The following is a 16059-nucleotide window of genomic DNA, read 5'->3' as shown; positions in this document are numbered from 1 at the left end:
AGGGTGTTGTGTTAATGAAATCAGCCCATAAGAGGGTCATTTAGGAGTCTGGTGACAGTGGGGAAGGAGCTGTTTTTGAGTCTGTTCATGCGTGTTCTCAGACTTCTGTATCTCCTGCCTGATGGAAGAAGTTGGAAGAGTGAGTAAGCCGGGTGGGAGGGATTTTTGATTATACTGCCCGCTTTCCCCAGGCAGCAGGAGGTGTAGATGGAGTCAATGGATGGGAGGCAGGTTTGTGTGATGGACTGGGCGGTGTTCACGACTCTCTGAAGTTTCTTGCGGCCCTGGGCCGAGCAGTTGCCATACCAGGCTGTGATGCAGCCTGATAGGATGCTTTCTATGGTGCATCTGTAAAAGTTGACCTTCCTGCTGAGATGTTGACCAATGAAAAAAGTTTGAGGACTGGTGGGACTCTGGTTCTGCAGCCAATCAGAGCGTGGGCTTTGTGTGAGTGATGATTTAGCTTCACACAAACTGAAACTTCCTCCTGTCCCCAACATCTGTGAGTAAAACACTTTCTTTTCCATCCCTTTCCATTTCTTTTCTCATTCTGACCTCAACTGAAGGGAATGGAAGTGAATCCAGGGAGGGTGCAGACTCTGGAAAGGTTGGCTCATGTCTCTCTCTCTCTCTTAAAGACATTGACATCCTTTGCTCCCTCAGCTTGACACATGAAAAAATGAAATGAAAATCGCTTATTGTCACAAGTAGGCTTCAACTGAAGTTACTGTGAAAAGCCCCTAGTCGCCACATTCCAGCACCTGTTCGGGGAGGCTGGTACAGGAATTGAACCATGCTGCTGGCCTGCCTTAGTCTGCTCTCAAAGCCAGCGATTTAACCCTGTGCTAAACCAGCCCCACATTTATTTGTCTGGCTAAAAGGATGGTCTCTTTCCTAATGTTCACAGATAAGGGGCTGGATTCCCGTGGAGATAGCTGACAATTAAGGGGACAGTAAGTTAATACGGGCTAGATATGTCCAGTGTTGTTATCTGGTACAGATTAGATGTATTATTTTTGGTTCTGTAATAAAGTATATTAACTAATATTTCTAATCTTGTAATATAATACTACAGCTACGTTATATATTTCCAGACATAGAGTCATGACGGCACAGAACAAATCAATTTAATAGCTTGTCCATTCTGACTCTCTGTAGAGCTAAACAATCAGTCCCATTTCTCCTCGCTATCCCTGTTCCCCTGAAAGTTTATTTCCTTCATGTACCCATTCAATTTCATTGTGAAATTCTTAATCATCTCTGCTACCACCAACTTCAGAGGCAGGCGGTTCGAGGGCTCTTCCTCCAAAATAAAGTTATTCCTTGAAGCAACCCCATGCTGTCTTTAACCCCCCCCCCCCCAAACATCCCTAAATGTCTAATCAAATAATACAGTTCTATATATTACCCAAACGTTTAGTCCAGTAATATAGACATATCATAGAATCACAGAATTTACAGTGCAGAAGGAGGCCATTCAGCCCATCAAGTCTGCACCAGCCGTTGGAAAGAGCACCCTACCCAAGCCCACACCTCCACCCTCCCTGTAATCCAGTAACCCCACCCAACCTTTTTGAACACTAATGGCAATTTAGCATGGCCAATCCACCTAACCTGCACTTCTTTAGACTGCAGGAGGAAACCGGAGCACCTGGAGGAAACCCACGCAGACACGGGAAGAATGTGCAGACCCCGCACAGACAGTGACCCAAGCCAGGAATTGAACCTGGGACCCTGGAGCTGTGAAGTAACTGTGCTAACCACTATGCTACTGTAGCTGCAGAAAGACTTTCAGGTCCCTGTTTTCAGGACAGGAGGCAGTGAACATAGATTTGCCTTTCAACCTGAATCAGCATCCTTCAGGAGAATTGGGAGGGTGAATATTAGATACAGCAGAGTGAGAATGGAGGGAGAGTGTGTGGGGTGGAGATTTGCAGTTTTTGAGGAATGAAAGAGGACTGAATGTTCCAGAGAAACTAGAATTGTCTGTTCTTAATTTCTATCCTATGCTGACAGTGATGACTTTTGTAAACTCATTTTACAGGGCATCAGAAATCTCAAGCCAAATCTCACTTCAAGATCTGACAGTCACTTGATTCATCAGGACATGATTATCATCGGCCTTTCAATCTAGAACGAAAAATAATTTTACTGTTCTGTCTTCTTCAAAAGGCTTTAAACATCAATCTGACCAGAAAAAACTACCAAGACCCAGGCATCTGATTGAGAGTCTTCCAGTTCACTGACTGTGGAAAGAGCTTTAACCAGTTACACAGCCTGAAAAAACATTGCACAGCGGGGAGAGACCGTACTCACGTTCAGTGTGGATAACTCAGCTGATCATCGAACCTGGAGAGCCACCATGAAGAAACCGTGGAAATGTTGGGACTGTGGGAAAGGATTCTGCTCCCCATCGGTGCTGGAAACACATCGACATGTTCACACTGGGGAGAGACCGTTCACCTGCTGTGTGTGTGGGAAGGGATTCAGTCATTCATCCCAACTGCTGACAGACCAGCGAGTTCACTCCGAGGAGAGGCCGTTCACCTGCAGTGTGTGGGGGAAAGGATTCTCTCAATTAACCAACCTGCTGACACACCAGAGAGTTCACTCCGAGAAGAGGCCGTTCACCTGCTCTGTGTGTGGGAGGGGATTCACTCAGTCATCCATCCTGCTGAGACATCAGCGAGTTCATACAGGTGAGAAGCCATTGACCTGCCCTCTGTATGGTAAGGGGCTCAGTGATTCATCCCAACTGCAGAGACATTGGCGAATTCACACTGAGGAGAGGCCATTCACCTGCTCTCAGTGTGGGAAGGGATTCACTGAGTTATCCCACCTGCAGACAGACCCTTTAAATGCTCTGACTGTGCGAACGGCTTCAAAAGCTTTTGGGAACTGATGGCCCAACAGCACAGTCACATTGAGGCGAGACCATTTAGCTACTCTCTGCACACAGAGGTTTAGAACATCATTTACACTGTGGGTACATCAGCGAGTTCACACCGGAGAGAGGCCATTCACCTGCTCTCAGTGTGGAAAGGGATTCACTCAGTTATCCAGCCTGCTGAGACACCAGCGTGTTCACACTGGGGAGAAGCCCTTCACCTGCTCTGTGTGGGAAGGGATTGACTCAGTTTCCAGCCTGAAGAAACATCAGCGAATTCACAAGGCATTGGAGGAGTTGGACTCTGCTACAATTTCTGCTGTTAATCACATCCAGGACTGAACCATGTTAATTCTGACACTTGGTGAAGTGGGAGGGTCGGAGGGTTTCTTTCTGCTGGACTGGCCGGTCTCACGACTTTGCTTCCAGTGGGCTGATGCTCTTAGAGCCTGGGAGAGCACATTTCCACTGAAATGGTCCACAAAGGCTGAGGAAGGACATTTATTTTATCCTCGACAGTAAATAGCATTCCCCCCCCCCCCCCCCCCACTACAGACAGATATAACATAAATACAGAAAGAACTGAAAAATGTAGCAGATCTGGCAGCTGTGGAAAGAGGAGAGGGCGTGATCTCACGGAAAAGTTTCAAAGTGTTATTTGTGGCCAGTTTGTTCTGAGTTTCTCCCTGACTCTGTCGGCGAGTTCTCTGCCGCTATTTAACCACATTTGGTCACTTTTTTGGTTCTGGGGGAATTTCTCCCTGGTCAAGCCCACACTGAAAATTATCTTCATCACTGGGGAGCTGAACTCGCCAGTCAGACCGGCTTCTCACAGATCCGCCCACCGTTTGAAAAGGGTGCCCCAATCTCTATAAGTGAGCTTGAGGCTCCCCCACCCACGAGCAATATCACTCCCCACACACATGACGTTATCCCACAACTCCCCATGGGCTATGGGGTCACTGATGACCCCCCTTTCTCAGGGCTTCCAATGTCTGTGTGGACCAGTACTGAACGGCGCGTGGCTGGGGTTTCCCTGGTGACGCCGATAGATGCTGGGAGCCGATAGATCCTGGGTTTTAAACCCAGTTAAGTGTGCGAGGCTCGATCCCGCACATTGTGGGCGCGATCCTGATTGCGACGCCTTGCGAGACCCGGTTAGATCTCATGGGAGATCTCTCCCAACATCTACCGGCCACACGGCGCCTCCTGTTCGGGCGCAACACAGCAGGTAGACCATACCCAGAGTTAACGTTTCACGTCCAATGTAACTCTACTTCAGAACTAAAGAGAGGGAGAAATGTGATGGGTTTAATGCTGGTGAGAAAGGGGGAGGGTCAGGTAGAACAAAAGGGAAAGTCAGGGATTGGTTAGAGGGTGGGCGAGATTAAAAGGCAAAAATGTCCTGGAACAAAAGGCAAAGGGAGAGGTAATGGTTGTAGTAAAGAATCAAAGCATTGGGGCAGAGTAAGTGTTAATGGCAGAATAAAGGACAGCTCTGTCTGCAAGCAAAAAACATGGAAACATGATGCAGACTGGCACTCGGCAAAAAACAAATCAAAATGGAGGAGAGAGTTCAGGGTCTGAAGTTGTTGAACTCAATGTTGAGTCCAGAAGGCTGTAAAGTGCCTCATGGGAAGATGAGGGGCTGTTCGTCCAGCTTGTGTTGGGCTTCTCCGGAACATTGCAGCAGGCCGAGGACAGAAATGTGAGCCTGAGAGCAAGGTGGTGAATTCTAATGGCAGCAAGCGGAAGGTCAGGGTCATGCTTGTGGACTGAGCGGAGATGTTCCACAAAGAGGGCAGGGAACAGGCTCCAGATGAATTAAAGAGAAACAATTTGGGTCCAGAACATTGTGAACATCTTTTTACTCTGGTGGTCTTTGATCCTCAGCCATTTTCTGTTTTTTTTAATCGTGTTCTGTTTCATCACTAAACATTTATTCGTAAAAATATTAGATTTTTCTGTACTTTTCATTAGATTGATGCACTTTAGGGAAAGTGGGTGAGAGGGGTTGACAGGCTCATTCCAGAAAGTGAGTCCCTCTGTGGTAATTGGCAAAGGAGCCAAAAGGGTAGATGAAATTTTGTTTTATTTTTTGTCTGCGAATTGTTCTGATCTGCTTGAAAGTATTTTCAATAGTATCTTTCCAAAGGAGAAATATTTGAAAGGGAAGAATTTGCAAGTCTGTGGGTAAAGAGCAGAGCAGTTGGATGAATCAAATAATTCTTTCAAAGATAATAGTAGTACAAATGGACTCCTCCTGCAGCCTGGGAATCTGAGCCTGTTACTTTTGTGGGGGTTAAAAGGGATAAATTTCAAGGTCAACATGGTGGCGCAGTGGTTAGCATTGCTGCCTCATAGCACCAAGGTCCCAGGTTTGATCCCGGCTCTGGGTCACTATCTGTGTGGAATTTGTACATTCTCCCTGTGTTTGCATGGGTTTTGCCCCCACAACCCAAACCTGTGTAGGTGGATTGGCCACGCTAAATTGTCCCTTAATTGGAAAAACAAAATTAATTGGGTACTCTAAATTTATTTGTCAAAAAAGGGACATATTTCATTGCAGCCTCTTCCCTGTATACGTATTTAAAGAGATAGGTTTCTCCAAGTGACCTATATAATTGGTTGGAGACTAATTCCCAGTCACACCTCTAACAACTTCCTGTTTCTCTAATAGTGCGATCCCCATGGCAGTTTCCCAACTGGGACACAGGCCCCGTTCTTCTCAGCTAAATTCAGCCCTCAGCTCCGTCGCCTCGCTGTCATTGACACGAGCAATAGAGACAGAAAGGTGCCCGAGGCTCAAATGGGAAGTCGAAACTTGTGGCTCTAAACCAACACTTCAACATTTGCCAGTCAAATCCATGTTATTTATACTGGGGGTTTTATTATTAGATTTAGGCACTGGAGGCAAAGGATGGGGGCTTTAAAGGGTAACTTTTCCTTTCTAACTTTGTATTGACGACAGTGTCAGCTGTGGCTCAGTGGGCAGCTCTTTCACCTCTGAGTCAGAAGGTTGTGGGTTCAAATCCCAGTCCAGGCACCCGAGGGCAAAAAATCACATCCAACATTCCTCGTCCCAGCACTGAGGGAGTGCTGCACTGTCAGAACAGCCTTGTTTCAAATAAGGTGTTAAACTGAGGCCCTGTCTGCCCCTCTCGGGTGGGTGTAAAAGTTCCCACAGCCACTCTTTTGAAGAAGAGCAGGGGAATTATCCCCGGTGGCCTGGTCAATATTTATCCCTCAATCACTAAAAACAGATCATCAGCACGGTAGCACAAGTGGATAGCACTGTGGCTTCACAGCGCCAGGGTCCCAGGTTCAATTCCCCGCTGGGTCACTGTCTGTGCAGAGTCTGCACGTTCTCCCCGTGTCTGCGTGGGTTTCCTCCGGGTGTTCCGGTTTCCTCCCACAGTCCAAAGACGTGCCGGTTAGGTGGATTGGCCGCGATAAATTGCCCTGAGTAACCAAAAACATTAGGAGGGGTTATTGGGTTACGGGGATAGGGTGGAAGTAGGTTTGTGCAGACTCGATGGGCCGAATGGCCTCCTTCTGCACTGTATGTTCTATGATCTGCTCATTATCACATTGCTGTTTGAGGGATCTTGCTGTGTGTAAACTAGTTGATGCGTGTCCTACATTGCAACAGTGACTGCACTTCAAAAGTACTTCATTGAATGTAAAGCACTTTGGGATGCCCTGTGGGTGTGAAAGACACTATAGAAATGTAAGTTTTTAAATTGAAGATTTCTGTTATCTGGAACTTAATTAATTTCAGCCACCCTGAACTTAGCATTTCATAAATTCACTTTGGTTCGGATAAGGCTTTCATCAATTAAGGCAAAGACAGAACTCACTGGTAAGAAAATTTACAAAATAAATTTATTAAATGAAAAATGTTTACTGAACAACTTTCAGACATTGACTTTTACAACTTCATGTGGGTGATCAGTCTGTAGAAGCGTAACCCTCTCTGGCTCCTTCTTTGACAGTAATTCTTGCGAAATTCAGCCTCGGGGGTCTTCAGTACTTGGCCAGCAAGGCAGACCTTCGGAACCTCTACTTTTATCCCCAAAGTGGCCATTACCTCACGTCAGAGTTGGGTCTGTTGTAACATGACAATTGGTCAATTTGGTCACTGGATTAATTTAATTAGATCCCCACCTTCTCTCATTATCTTAGACAGAAATACAATAGAACTGTTTCATACTATCCCTTTATCTGATTCTATACAACCCCTTATTCATAGTTTCAAATGTTGAGGCTAATCAGAGCTTGAAGGTCTCTCTTGCCAGAACATTTATCCTCATTGCACTTTCTTTATATACACAGCAATTAAGTGTTAACATTTTGACAGCAAATAAAACTCAGTCTTTCACTCAAACTACTGATTCATTATTGATTGATTAACTGTAACTCAATTAAGACTCAATACTTATTCAATCATCTGTTACTGACAGGTCGCTAATTAATACAGAAATCTTTAATTAATACATTTATTAAATACAAGATACACTCGTTCAAAGAGATAGTTAATGGAACATTGAGCCTTATTTCTTTTTATTATTTATTCATGGGAACGTGGACGTCGCTGGTGAGGCCACCATTTATTGCCCATTTCTAATTACCCTTGAACTGAGTGGTTTGCTTGCCCATCTCAGAGAACATTTACAAGTCAAGCACAACATTGCTGTGGATCTGGAGTCACATGTAGGCCAGGCCACACAAGGACAGCAGATTTCCTTCCTTACAGGTCATTAGTAAAACAGATGGGTTTTTACAACAATCGACAATGTTTCCATGGTCATCATTCGACTTTTAATTCAAGACTTGTATTAAATCTCAATTTCACCATCTGCTGCAGCCGGATATGAACCCAGAGCATTAACTTGGATCTCTGGATTACTAGCCCAGTGGCAATGCCACTACGCCACTGCCTCATCCACATACCATTGGCAGAATATTATGTCCAGTACCTTCTCAAACTTCTAAAATACTTTATTTATTCAAACAAATTCTGCTAACTCTGCAGTTTCTAGAAACATTTTGGTTGATAGTGTTAATTTTTAAAATAAAGATCTATTCTTTACAATATAATATCCAAATACACCAATTCACTACTGATAATTATTGTTCGCAAATGAATAATCATTGGTTTAATGACTGACTTTTTTGGTGTGAAATCAATACAGAGTTAATCTAGAAAAGATACAAAATGTGAAATGTCTGCAAGGAGCCACATTTTAGAAGTTAAAAGGGCTTCCTTGACCTTGTTCCTTATGACACTGAATACACTATGAAAATAACAATTTTAAAACTATATTTGATTACCCATGTGTTATTAGTTTCCTACATTACAGCAGTAAATGTTTCAAAAGTACTTCATTGGCTGTAAAAGACTTTAGAAGGTCCAGAGGTCATGAGAGGTGCTCTTGAAATGCACCTGTTCCAATTGTCAGCAAACTAGTATATATTACACTCGGTGTCCTCACCAAAATCATTGATAAACATTGAATCTTAATTCTCGTAATAACCATGTTTTTGACACCATTTTGATCACTCTGTGAAACTCCAGGCACATTATATCCAATTATTTGTTGTAAAACACAGCGAGGTGTCGACAAACGGTGCTGGAAGCTGATTGAACTGGATCTTCAAAAAATAAATTTAATGCATTCATGAAAAGAAACAAAGTAGTCGAATGATGGGCTTAAATGGGTAGCTTTACAAAGAGCTGGCATGGGAAACATGGGCCAAGTGAATTCCTTCTCTGCTCTGGGAGCCTTGTGTACATGTAGAGTGGTAATGACCCGGATCCTACTTCCTGAGGGCAGCAAATGGAGAGGTGATAGAAGAATTTCAAAAGGAAATTGGATGGCACTTGAGGGAAATGAATCCTCAGGGATTCAGAACAATGGGACTGACTGGTTGGTTCTATAGAGAGTTGGCATGGATTCAATGGGCTGAATGGCCACATTCCCCACCCTCCAGATTCTGTGAGCTCAGAAGAGAAATTTCAGCTGCTGTAGTCTCTCCAACTCCCTCAAATTCCTCATCCCTGGTGTCATTCTCTTAATGGTGGCACCCTCTCTGAGAACTTCACATCTTTCCTAACGTGGGGGGCCCACATATAGGGTTCCATTCTAGAGGGATAGAATTGAAAAACAGGGAGGTGATGTTCAATTTGTTAGTACCAGGGTTAGACTACACTGGGAGCACTGTCAACATTTGTGATCCCCATTTAGAAAAAGGAAATCGAGGCACTGGAGAAGGTGCAACAAAGATTCACACGAACAATACCAGAACTGAGAGTATTTCACCCTCAGGAAAGGCTGGGGCTGCTTTTCTCTAGAAAAGAGAAGACTGAAGGGTGACCTGATGGAAGTCTTTAAGATTATGAAGAGATTCAATAATCCAATAGGGATTTGATGAGAAACCTCTTTACCCAGCAAGTGGTGAGAATGTGGAACTCGCTACCACAGTGAGTGCTTGAGGTGAACAGCATGAATACATTGAAGGGGGAGCTAGATACATACATGAGGGCGAAAGGAACAGAAGGATATGCTAATGGGGGAGATGAAGAAGGGTGGGTGGAGACTCATGTGGAGCATTAATACTGACAGAGACCAATCGAATTGTCTGGCCTGGTCTTGCAGACTCAATGGAACAGAGACAAATACATTTATTTCAGATCTACCTGTAGTGGGGGAAAAACACTATTTACTATCCAGGTTAAAATAAATGTCCTTCATCAGCCTTTGTGGATCATTTCAGTGGAAATGTGCTCTCCCAGGCTCAAAGAGCATCAGCCCACTGGAAGCAAAGTCGTGAGACCGGCCAGAATAAACCCATTGCATAGAACCTTGGTTAAACCCCAGCTGAAGCAGTGTGTGCAGTTTTACTTCCCTTACCTTCGAAAAGATATTATTGCTTCACAGAGGGAGTGCAACGAAGGTTCACCAGATTTGTTCCTGGGATGGTTGAACTGTCCTATGAGGAGAGATTGGGGAAACTGGGCCTGTATTCTCCATGTTGTGAAGAATGAGAACAAAGAACAAAGAAAAGTACAGCACAGGAACAGGCCCTGCGGCCCTCCAAGCCTGTGCCGACCATGCTGCCCGACTGCACTAAAATCTTTTACACTTTCGGGGTCCATATCCCAATATTCCCATCCTATTCATGTATTTGTCAAGATGCCCCTCAAACGTCACTATCGTCCCTGCTTCCACCACCTCCTCCGGCAGTGAGTTCCAGGCACCCACTACCCTCTGTGAAAAACTTGCCTCGTACATCTCTTCTAAACCTTGCCCCTCGCATCTTAAACCTTTGCCCCCTCGTAAATGACCCCTCTACCCTGGGAAAGAGTCTCTGACTATCCACTCTGTCTATGCCCGTCTATAATTTTGTAGACCTCTATCAGGTCGCCCCTCAACCTCCGTCGTTCCAGTGAGAACAAACCAAGTTTATTCAACCGCTCCTCATAGCTAATGCCCTCCATACCAGGCAACATCCTGGTAAATCTCTTCTGCACCCTCTCTAACGCCTCCACATCTTTCTGGTAGTGCGGCGACCAGAATTGAACACTCTACTCCAAGTGTGGCCTAACTAAGGTTCTATACAGCTGTAACATGACTTGCCAATTTTCATACTCAATGCCCCGGCCAATGAAGGCAAGCATGCCTTACGCCTTCTTGATTACCTTCTCCATCTGTGTTGCCCCTTTCAGTGACCTGTGGACCTGTACACCTAGATCTCTCTGACTGTCAATACTTGAGGGTTCTACCATTCACTGTATATTCCCTACCTGTATTAGACCTTTGATTGAGAACAGAAACAATAACAGCAAATCCAACTCCTGTAATCAATTGTGAACTTGTTGGTGTCTCAGCAGGTGCGATGAATCACAAAATCCCTTCCCACATTGAGAGCAGATAAATGGCCTCTCCCCAGTGTGAACTCTCTGGTGTCTCTGCAGGTTGGATGACTCACTGAATCCCTTCCCACACTGAGAGCAGGTGAATGGCTTCTCCCCAGTGTGAACCCGCTGGTGTGACAGCAGGTTGTGTAACTGAGTGAATCCCTTCCCACACTGAGAGCAGGTGAATGGTTTCTCCCCAGTGTGAACTCGCTGGTGTGAGTGCAGGTTGGATGAGTGAGTGAATCCCTTCCCACACTGAGAGCAGATGAATGGCCTCTCCCCAGTATGAATGCGTCGATGAGCTTCCAGCTCTGATGGGGCTCTGAATCCCTGTCCACAGTCCCCACATTTCCACGGTTTCTCCACGTTTTGGGTGTCCTCGTGTCTCTCCAGGTTAGACAATCAGTTGAAGCCTCGTCCACAGAACATGTGTACGGCCTCTCTCCGCTGTGAATGGTGTGATGTTTCTTCAGGCTGTGTAACTGGTTAAAGCTCTTTCCACAGTCAGTGCTCTGGAACACTCTCACTCGGGTGTGTGTGTGTCTCGGGGCTTTTCCAGTCACACTGATGTTTAAAATCTTTTGAAGCCAACAGGTCGGGCAAACATTTCTCCTTCCAGATTAAATGGCCAATGAACCGAGTGAATCTGTCAGATCTAGACGTGATGTTTGAGATTTCTGTCCGTAAATCCTATCCTGTAAAAGGAGTTAAGAACAGACATCACAGTCAGTACAGGATAGAAATTCAGAACAGACAATTCTAGTTCCTGGAGAACATTCTTTCCTCTCTCATTCCCCAAAGCTGTAAATCTCTGTCCCATACCCTCTCCCTCCATTCTCACTGCTGTATCTAATATTCACCCTCCCAATTCTCCTGAAGGTGCTGATTCAGGCTGATTGACAGATCCATGCTCACTGCTTCCTGTCCTGGACACAGAGATCATAACAATTAGGAGCTGCAGTCGGCCATTTGGCCCAACAAGCCTGCTCAACCATTCAATGAGATCATTGGCCGATCTACCTCAGCACCATTTTCCAACACTACCCCCCCTTGACATTGTCAATATCTAGAAAACTGACAATCTCTGTCTTGAAAATTCATTGATGACTGAGGCTCCAGAGTCCTCTGGGGTAGAGAATTCCAAAGCTTCACCATATTGTCTTTAAATTCATTGCTGGGGGGCACAGTGGTTAGCACTGCTGCCTCTCAGCACTGAGGTCCCAGGTTCGATCCCGGCCCCGGGTCACTGTCCATGTGGAGTTTGCACATTCTCCCCGTGTCTGCGTGGGTCTCACCTCCACAACCCAAGAAAATGTGCAGGGTAGGTGGATTGGCCACGCTAAATTGCCCCTTAATTGGAAAAAAAAAAAGAATTTGGTAGTCCAAATTTTTTTTTAAACAATTAATTCATTGACAGGGGATTTGGGGGTCGCAGGTTAGCCCAGCATTTATTGTCCATCCCTAGTTGTCCTTCAGAAGGTGGTGGTACGCTGCCTTCTTGAACTTCTGCAGTCTCTGAGGTGTAGGTGCACCCACTGTGCTGGTAGGGAGGAGTTCCAGGATGTTGCCCCAGCAACAATGAAGAAAGGGCGATATATTTCCAAGTCGGTCTGGTGAGTGACTTGGAGGTGACCCTCCAGGGGGTGAGGTTCCAGGTATCTGCTGCTCTTGTACTTCTAGATGGCAGTGGTCGTGGGTTTGGAAGGTGCTGTCTATGGAACCTTGGTGAGTTACTGCAGTGGTACACACGGCTGCCACTGTTCATCGGCGGTGGAGGGAGTGAATGTTTGTGGAAGGGGGAGCAATCAAAATGGCTGCTTTGTCCTGGATGGTGTCGAGCTTCTTGAGTGTTGTTGGAGCTGCACTCATCCAGGCAAGTGGTGAGTATTCCATTACACTCCTGACTTGTGCCCTGTAGATGGTGGACAGGCTTTGGGGGTTCAGGAACTGAGTTACTTACCGTAGGATTCTCAGCCTTTGACCTGCCCTGGTAGCCACAGTATTAATGTGGCTAGTCCACTTCAGATTCTGATCAATAGTAACCCCCCAGGATGTGGGTTGTGGGAGATTCAGCGATGGGAATGCCATTGCATGTCAAGGGGCGGTGGTTAGATCCTCTCTTGTAGGAGATGGTCATTGCCTGGCACTTGTGTTACATCCTTGAGTGAAGAAATCCCTCCTCATCTCAGCTTTCTCTTCATTTTCCTGCCGGTTCCCCATGACCCTCGACTCCCTCGTCAATCAGAAATCTGTCTGTGGGGGACCACGTGAAGTGGTGGTGCTCACCAATGGTTTAAGGGCAACAAATTCTGAGCTTCAGAGAGGGACTAGACTGGGCTGCCCTCTGTCTCCCTTGCTGTTTGCGTTGGCCATTGAGCCATTGCCAGAGGGTATTAGATCGGATCCTCTGATATTGGGACTGGGCGGGAGGGGGGGTGGGGGGGGGGGGGGGGGGGTGAGGCAGCACAAGATCATGCTGTGTGCAGATGACAGGCTGCAGTTTGTGTTGAACCCAGTGTTTCAGTCCCAGCCATTATTGGAGTCATGGATAGATTTAGCGGCTTCTCTGGTTACGAGATCAGTTTTACTGAGTCTGAGGCCATGCCAGTGGGGAGGGGTTGAGGGCTAAGCCCCCTCCTCTTGCTAACTTCCCCTTCAGAAGCCCCCCCCCCCCCCCGCCCCCCACACCATGCCATTTAAAAACCTGGGAATGTCAATGGCCCCTCCTTCAGACAGCTATATGGGGACAACTGAAATGAAAATCGCTTATTGTAACAAGTAGGCTGCCCACTATGCTACTGTGGGCAGCATGGTAGCATAGTGGTTAGCACAGTTGCTTAACAGCTCCAGGGTCCCAGGTTCGATTCCCGGATTCAGTGTGTGTGGGTTTCCTCCGGGTGCTCCGGTTTCCCCTCACAGTTCAAAGATGTGCGGTTTAGGTAGATTGGCCATGCTAAATTGCCCTTAGTGTCCAAAAAAGATTAAGTGGGATTACTGAGTTGCAGGGATAGGTTGGAGGTGTGGGCTTGGGTAGGGTGCTTTTTCCAAGGGCCGGTGCAGACTCGATAGGCCGAATGGCCTCCTTCAGCACTATAAATTGTATGATTCGATGAAATGAAGTTACTGTGAAAAGCCCCTAGCCGCCACATTCTGACGCCTGTTCGGGGAGGCTGTTACGGGAATTGAACCGCGCTGCTGGCCTCCTTGGTCTGCTTTAAAAGCCAGCTATTTAGCCCTGTGTTAAACCAGCCCCATAGCTTTCCACAGCTGATGGTGGCTATTAGGTGGGACCTTGCCCAATGGTCGCTCTTCCGATTTCATGGTGAGGGAGGATCGCCTTCATTAAAGTGAATTTGTTGCCCAGACTGTTGTACTCTCTGCAGATACTGCCTATACTGTTGTCGACCAGAGTCATGAAGGAAATTAATAAAATTAGGCAGGACCTACTCAGTTAATGGTAGGAACAAAAATAAACCTTGCCACAAGTTTGTTGAGTTCCAATCACCAGGAGCTAAGGGAGGGTATGGTCTCCCAAAAATCAGGCTTCATCAATTGACCTCTCGTCTTAGGTTCATAAGGGATTGGGTGAGGATGGACCCAACATTCATCTGGCTCAATACAGAAGCAGACCAGTCAGTTCTCTCTCGATCCAAAACCAGCATAGGCTGATTATGGAATGCATCTCCATGCAATTTTATTGTCTGTAGTTCATTCTGAGTCTGATGCATTGGGTAAAGTATGGGACTTCTATCTCAAATCATAGGCTCCAATTTGACTGACTTGCTCCTCCTGGGCTTTCCATGAGTGAATTCAATTTAACTTAGGCCAGGAGTAGGGTACAGTGGTTGGTACTGCTACCTCACAGCACCAGGGACCCAGGTTCAATTCCAGCCTTGGGTGGGTGGCTGTGTGGAGTTTGCACATTCTCCTCATGTTTCCTCCGGGTGCGCCGGTTTCCTCCCATTGTCCAAAGATGTCCAGCAAAAGTGGATTGGTTACACTAAATTGCCCCTCAGTGATCAAGATGTGTAGGTTACGTGGGTTGACCATGATCAATGCACCAGGTTATGAGGATAGGATGGGGCGTGGGCTTCAGTGAAATGCTCTTTCTGAGGCTCAGTGCAGATGTGAAGGGGTGAATGGCCTTCTGCACTACAGGAGTTCTATGTCATCTATGTTGTGCTATTCATTTTAATTTGATTATGCTGTTAGTCTGTTTGTAATATTTTTGCGTTTACAAACTGAATTGTTATCCTCCGTTTTTATATAATCTTACTCTCTTTCCCCACTCACTATTTTAACCTGTTAACTGGTTGTTCAATTAAACTAGCATTTAAGAACATAAGAACTAGAAGCAGGAGTAGGCCATCTGGCCCCTCGAGCCTGCTCCACCATTCAATGAGATCATGGCTGATCTTCTGTGGACTCAGCTCCACTTTCCGGCCCGAACACCATAACCCTTAATCCCTTTATTCTTCAAAAAACGATCTATCTTTATCTTAAAAACATTTAATGAAGGACCCTCTACTGCTTCACTGGGCAAGGAATTCCATAGATTCACAACCCTTTGGGTGAAGAAGTTCCCTCTAAACTCAGTCCTAAATCTACTTCCCCTTATTTTGAGGCTATGCCCCCCTAGTTCTGCTTTCACCCGCCAGTGGAAACAACCTGTCCGCATCTATCCTATCTATTCCCTTCATAATTTTATATGTTTCTATAAGATCCCCCCTCATCCTTCTAAATTCCAATGAGTACAGTCCCAGTCTACTCAACCTCTCCTCATAATCCAACCCCTTCAGCTCTGGGATTAACCTAGTGAATCTCCTCTGCACACCCTCCAGTGCCAGTACGTCCTTTCTCAAGTAAGGAGACCAAAACTGAACACAATACCCCAGGTGTGGCCTCACTAACACCTTATACAATTGCAGCATAACCTCCCTTGTCTTAAACGCCATCCCTCTAGCAATGAAGGACAAAATTCCATTTGCCTTCTTAATCACCGGTTGCACCTGTAAACCAACGTTTTGCGACTCATGCACTAGCACACCCAGGTCTCTCTGCACAGCAGCATGTTTTAATATTTTATCATTTAAATAATAATCCCTTTTGCTGTTATTCCTACCAAAATGGATAACCTCACATTTGTCAACATTGTATTCCATCTGCCAGACCCTAGCCCATTCACTTAGCCTATCCAAATCCCTCTGCAGACTTCAGTATCCTCTGCACTTTTTGCTTTACCACTTATCTT

The 16059-nt window shown here is 45.8% G+C and overlaps 1 protein-coding gene across 1 annotated transcript in view; it reads right to left on the bottom strand.

Annotated features, from left to right (window-relative positions):
- LOC140418048 (uncharacterized) overlaps positions 1-16059 on the bottom strand; it is a gene marked incomplete at its 5' end in the record, with an annotated part of 74643 nt that overhangs the window by 30745 nt on the left and 27839 nt on the right. Inside the window, one exon of the mRNA XM_072501475.1 lies at positions 10764-11207. Within this exon, the coding sequence (XP_072357576.1) occupies positions 10764-11207 (444 nt within the window). The remainder of the gene's footprint in view (positions 1-10763; positions 11208-16059) is intronic.

This window comes from Scyliorhinus torazame, chromosome 5 (assembly GCF_047496885.1).
Source record: "Scyliorhinus torazame isolate Kashiwa2021f chromosome 5, sScyTor2.1, whole genome shotgun sequence".
Taxonomy (NCBI): Eukaryota; Metazoa; Chordata; class Chondrichthyes; order Carcharhiniformes; family Scyliorhinidae; genus Scyliorhinus; species Scyliorhinus torazame.
The sequence above is the reverse complement of the archived record's forward strand: the minus strand, read 5'-3'. Positions and strand labels throughout refer to the sequence as shown.